General features: G+C 30.9%; 1 protein-coding gene across 2 annotated transcripts in view; it reads right to left on the minus strand.

Annotated features, from left to right (window-relative positions):
• Nucleotides 1-6,367, minus strand: part of LOC106469181 (G protein pathway suppressor 2-like) — a 36,003-nt gene extending 29,636 nt beyond the window's left edge. The window contains exons 1-3 of one of the 2 annotated variants that reach the window (XM_013929646.2): nucleotides 6,233-6,367; nucleotides 3,616-3,749; nucleotides 2,407-2,501 (exon numbers count right to left, since the gene is read on the minus strand). In XM_013929646.2, coding sequence (XP_013785100.1) covers nucleotides 2,407-2,501; nucleotides 3,616-3,709 — 189 coding nt within the window. In that variant the 5' untranslated portion in view covers nucleotides 3,710-3,749; nucleotides 6,233-6,367. Of the gene's footprint in view, nucleotides 1-2,406; nucleotides 2,502-3,615; nucleotides 3,750-5,932; nucleotides 6,213-6,232 lie in introns of those variants that run through there. The other variant, XM_022397621.1, reaches the window with a different exon arrangement.
• Nucleotides 6,368-6,676: the final 309 nt, after the last annotated feature.

Here is a 6,676-nt window from a genome sequence, read left to right on the forward strand (position 1 = left end):
AAAAGGCTTATGGTACTATCAGGGAGAAAAGAATGCATAGAAAACAAAACATGCAGCAAAGTTTTGGTGAAGTCTTTTTTTTTCTTAACATAAAAAAACATGTATACAACATTCTGTTCTCAATTTTACATATAGACGGCCTTGCAAAGTTTGAATGCCGAAAAAAAAATGAAAAGAATGCATGCAGTTTGATGTTAGTCATTGCTTTGACAGATCCAGGTAGTGACTTTTGAACTAGGTAACAAAGGTGCCAGGCAAGTACCAGGTGTAAACACAAGTGACAAGATTCTCAGCTTGAGAGCATTTTACTCCAAGCCAGATGAGCTCTGCCAAGCTTATTTTCTCAAGCAGTCCTCGTGAATTATATCAGTATCTTCCTCCAACAAGCAATTCACATCCTCCATAAAAAATGAGCAATCCAAATATAAAGAGAGAGAATGACATATCACAAAAAAACTCCATGAAACATCACTGACATAGACATAAAATATACAACAGCCTGAACCAGGATCACCAGATAAAAAATAAAATAAAAGGCTTAGAAGGGAAAGAAAAAATTGATCAAAATCAAAGATGAGGAAATCAAAAAGACTAACCAGATCTAGAATATAAAGACAAAGACATGTCCAACAGAATAATGAAGGAAACTACCTAACTCAGTACTTGTTTCAATGGAACTAGAGCTTTCACCTATGTGGCAAGCCAAACCTGAGAAGCAGCTTAAAAAGCTTTTCAAAAGTCACTGGCAGAGACAAAACTCCAGAGACTAAAAATATTAGCCTAATGGATGTCCTGTTGATAATAGGTGTAGATGGAAAGGAACTAAAATTGACTCAAAACACTGTCACATACATCTAAGATACAGGCAGACCATCTAACCAAAAAGACTACAGCCAATCAATTACTAAACAAATGAAGACAGTTTGAACAGAAAATCTCTTCCAAGGAAGCAGCTGCAAAACACCCAGCCAACTCATTATTTATCATATAACTGTGTAGATAAATAATATGCATGGATCACACAGCAGATTACCTCAGATGGTCAAAAGTAGACAGTAAAAACTGTATGAACTAGGATATGAGGCCATCCAAAACAAAAGGATGAAAAGTATGGTAGCTCAAAAAAAAAAGATTCATTGACTATCCCCAAAGGTTTACAACAATGTAATAAAAGGATCTGATCTTATGCAAGTGACTTTCACTCTCCTCTCTCTGACTTCTTACTGAAAATGTTTCAACTGATCCAGAATATCTGGAGAGTGGCAGTTCTTGTATAAGAGAAGCAATCTACAGGTGAAAAAGAGATCATAACCAGAAAACTTAGTAAAAATAGAAATGTGTATTAAAAAAAACCTCAATGCAAAGACAAACAGAATCTAGTTAATGGTCATTAAAAAATAGTTATAGTACAATTGAACAGTTACTGACTGGTTGTGAAGGAAACAAATGACCTATTGCACAAAATCACCAATCAATAACTTTTCATTCTATACCCTCCCCTTCTTTTGTTTTCAATTTTACTAAAATCTGATTAATTAGCACTGTTACATAATATATTTAGCCTAAATCCCTAAGTTCCTATAGGTAAACCTTAAAATTTAACATTTAAGTGAGGATTTTGATCTCATTGCAAGAATTAATAATAAAATCAACAACACTTAGAAATTGTTTAATTTTCAAAAAATAACAGCTCATCATCATGTTATTATACTAATAAATATATATAAAGTAAACACCATCTAAATTCAACTTAAAATTTGCCAAGAATTCTGGCAAGATTTCTGATGTTGTTGGTAAATTAGACCTAAATGAATCAGTGTTTTCACTGTGCAGCAAGACATTGTCTGCAAAGTTCTTCTGCCTAAATGAGTCTGCAGCTCTTCATCTGGAAGTAACTGAAATCTTAAGCCATAAGAAAGGTCCACATATATTTCATAGGTTTTGAGCAAATTATTTGTAATTAGGCCTAAATGAATCAAAGTTTTTTAAATAGGCTACAACAAACTGCTGTCTGCAAAGTTCTGCTATGATGTCACACATACATGGCAATGATTTTGACAACCAAGCAACAATGATGCAATTTGTTGCCCAGTTTCAAGCCAACATTAAATGTTTCATATCACATAATGTGCTCTTAACCAATCCTGGCAAAGAATTCATGCTAGGGGTTAAAATAAATATTTTTGATCAAAGGATTTGTAAGTCAAGTAAAGCACAGTCAAATGGTTACCCCATTTGGTTCACTTTTTATCAAATAGTTAGGTAGGACTACACATCAGTAAACAACCACAGTATAAGAACTAAACATATAAATAAATCACATGCAACATTCCTTAAGCAATTAAGCTAATGAAAACCCTAAAATAGGTAGCCATTTTTACCAACAAGTTATTATCTTTGACTAACCTGATCTTTTATTTCTTCTAATGTCATAGCATTCTGTTTTTGTTTCATTTCTTGTTCTCTTCTTAATCTCTCTATTGCAGCATCTGCTTCTTGCTCTATAAGAGATAACTCACAAATTCAAGTCCCACCATTGATAATTATCATAAAGCAAACTTACAGTATGACAGAACCCAACAGATCCTTAGCACATAATAGATGGCCCATGAATCACTATCAGCCCACAGAATCATGATTTCTGGTACCCCTTCATTAAAAGTTCTAGCAAAACATTTTAATGATACCATTAAAATTTGCTTTTATTCAATGCTTAAAATATGTAATCAGCTATTTATTGGTTTGTGTGCTTAATCTGTTGTTAAGAGCAAAGCAACACATCTGTGTTCTGTCCACCACGGGTATTAAAATCAAGTTTTTTGAATTATAAGCCTTCAAACTTACCGCTGAGCCACTGAGGACAATACCTATTGGTAAAGCTGCATTTCACTTTTTATTATTATTAAAGGAAGCACTACACCCTTGTTATCAATCTACCCCCTCCACCCCACCTCAAATTATCTTGGATTACTTTTGTAAACCACTAGCTGAAATAGCTTTATTCAAATAAAATAAAATAAAAAAAGTGGCAATTCATATAACTAATATCTTAGTTGTCAATAATTTCAACTGAGAAAATGGTTCTTCATAAAATAATTTGGAAATTTCATGTACTACTGCCTAATGAAGTCTACCACTCATCTCTTTCTTTTTCAAGCATGTCACTCCTTAACCAAATCTCTCTCATCCCCCCCCCTTCTTTTGTCTGACTGATACATTACATTTATTTTAATGGGTTAACTCTCTCTTATTATATTTTTATAAATGTTACTTCTCTCACGTCTTTTATCACTTCCATTTTGTATAATTAACTCACACATTTTCTGATGGATGGTTTTCCAATCAATGAACAATTTAAACATGTTACCGAATTTTCACTTTTCATACACTATAAATTTTTTCAATTATGTAACTCATCACAAGGTATTTAACGTAGTTTACAATATCAGAATGCCACTTGACATATAGCTTTCTCTGTGTATTACAGTTTATTTAAATGCATCACTCTCTCATGCAAATTACCTGTCAGCGGATTAACAAAAAATATATATTTAATTTAAAGAACTGATCTTTTGATGTGAAAGCAAAGATTTGGTTGAAAAATTCTAAACTTACCTTGTTTTTTCTTTTCTCTCTGTCTCATTATATGACTTTTTAATGCAGCCCACATAGCTAGGCTCATTTTTGGTCTTTCAATCAGTGTAGGCATGATGACAGATTTGTAAAAAACCTGACCTCTGCTTCAAAACCTTGAAAAATACCATAAATTAAAAAATAAAATCTATACAAAAACACAACACTTATAGACCTACATGCAAATGAATATATCTGTATTTCTAGTACTTCCCTAAAACATCAGTTTTTAAATTTTTACTAATCAATAATATAGAAATATGGTTACAACTACCTAGATAAAGTATTAAAATGCATTTGTGTCAGTGAGCATGATAATTCCCCACAAAATGCTTTGAAAACAAAAAAAAGTTTATTTTAGGATGATGTGTTACTTATATCCACTTTTAATACACACAACACCTTTAAACTATTTCACAAGCACGTCACTTTGACACAAGCAATTTAATTTCACATGTATAGCCACTCAAACTATAGTGTACATGTAATAATAATCATATCTACATAAACAAACTAATTATCCATACACATGACTCTTGTTACTTTTGCAAATAAGACATATTTTAGTAATATTGCAAAATATACTAAGCTCAATGCTACAATGTGTTGTGTTGGTAGAAATGGGATGGTCTGGAAGGGTCAAATGGTTCTGTTATCCCTTAGAAAGAAATGAATGCTATAGAGTTGTCCAGAAGAAAAAATAAGTTGAATATTAAAGTAACACCCAGTAAAAATAACAATCCAAGGTGAATTTGACACTAAAAAAAGGAACACTTCTATAGAGAGAAAATATCATATTATTAATAGTCAATGACCTTCTCTATATAGAATTAACATCTCCGATTATGTATAGCTCAAACTGCAGTTCATAAGTAGTACTGAATTATATTTGACTTAATTATGAAAGTTCAGTTCTGAGGGCCCCCCTACAAAATTTGCCCCATGCCCCTCAAGTCCTTAATTCAATACTGATTGGGACAATGACAGCCTACCCCATTGCCCCCAGTACTTGTGTAATTATCTTTACTAATTTTAAGGCTTAACCCAACTTTTTAAAAATGGCAATTGACCAGTCCACTGTTATCTATCACAGCCAATAACAACACAAGTAACTCATGTGCATTTGTGTGGTTGGTAACAGAATGAAAAGTTGACATATTTTAAAAGCATTAATAAAATAAAGAGATCTTGTCACCTGACTTTGTTATCAAATGTTAAACACAAAAACTTGATAATTTATTTTTTAAAAAGTGTAAAGATTACAACTATTTTGTAGAAGAATACATGAAAAAATATAGTTGTCACCTACAGGTGGTTTTAATGGCAAGGACAAAAATAAAGTTATTATATTTGTGTACCTTCAAATGATAAATTCTCAATCATTGTTGTTAAAAAAACTATTGAATATAAAGTGAAAACGGTAGACAAAAATAGAATATATTCACTTCACTGCTGTTATGATTTGAACACTTCTATTTTTAAGCTGGTGAAGCATGATGATAATTATGTTTGTCACAATACATTACTAATAATATTGTATAAGAGGCCTAATACTATTGTCTTATGATAAGTATATTATTTTATTAATAGCTGAAAATCCCCTTTGCCGAACTTTTAAAAATCATTAGGCTTGAAACTGAACATAATTTTGTGTTGAAACTTTCTTTCTGAATCTCTTCAAATTTTATGAATACACAAACTATGTATTGTTTAATTTGTTTTATCCTTTGAAAACTTTTGTCACATTATATTTTCATCAGCCATTTTACTTTTGGTATATCTTGTCTTTACATTTAGGTATGCAACAGAACCTCTGACCCATTTTCAAGTTAAGGATTTATTTGCAAATGATTTCTTAAAATAAAAATTATACTAATTCGATTTTAATACTATTTGTTTTATGCTATAAAATATACTACTAAAACATTACCCATTATCATAAATTAATAAGAATTTCCCACTAATTTTGTCTTTCAAGTTTAATTCTACAAACATGTCATTACCAGGTTACACTTATTACTATTAGCTTGACCTATTACATAGTTTTTACTGCAGTCACTAGAGTAAAGGTGAAGAAAGAATTACAATTACACTTGTCAAAGCCCCTGCAAAATGCATTTTGGGTATCAAAAAAATTCAGGAAATGCTCAAACGGTATAAAAATACAGATTTAAGTTATCCATTTCATGTAAATTTTAACTCCTGATTCGGGATCTACAAACTCAGAAATACAAAATAAATTGATGGTTGGTCACGTCGTTTGGATTCAACTTACAAGTTACTCCAAGTTTCAACTTACGTGATTTTTTTTCAACAGAAGTCAATAAAAGATTCTTCAAATATTTTATGTCGTTGGTATAAGCACTAAACTACTAATACTATTAGTATTACTATTTCTTTATCATTATTAGTAATAGTAGTTAGACTCGTTTGCTAGATTAGGCCTAGCCATATTAGCCCAAACACAAATGTGTTTTTAGGATATAAATTCGTTAATAATAACCGAATAAGCTAACCATTTACACTTACGCACAAAAATAATTTAATCTGATTTTCTGTGCAAAATATTCATAATGTCGCAAATGTTAAAATAACTCACCATAAAAAAAAACTTTTTAACTTTTCTAATTCTGATGATAAATTCTGACATTCAATAGTAAATTACTGAATGTTATGAAATACAAAATTGAAAAAAAAAAAAAGGTAAGTTATAATAGTGAATACAGTGAAATTCTTATAAAAGAGATTTGAATAAAAACACCGATAAGATCAAAAATACACATGAAATATACACATTTTACTTCCTAGAAGTTTCCTAATTTTGTAGAAGAACTAAATTTAACTGTGATAATTCTGACCACTATATACTAACAAGTTATTCCGACCTTAGAGATAATTTTTATCTCTATGATTCCGACATAACACACAGCAAGCTTCTTCCAATTAACTTTTATATTATTATTAATTAATTTTTGCATGGTTAGCGTTCTCGAACTATGAATCCGATGATTTACGGTTTGCAGCTCGTTCTCGCAAAAACATA

The sequence above is a fragment of the Limulus polyphemus genome, unplaced genomic scaffold, assembly GCF_000517525.1.
Source record: "Limulus polyphemus unplaced genomic scaffold, Limulus_polyphemus-2.1.2 Scaffold3343, whole genome shotgun sequence".
NCBI classification, from domain to species: domain Eukaryota; kingdom Metazoa; phylum Arthropoda; class Merostomata; order Xiphosura; family Limulidae; genus Limulus; species Limulus polyphemus.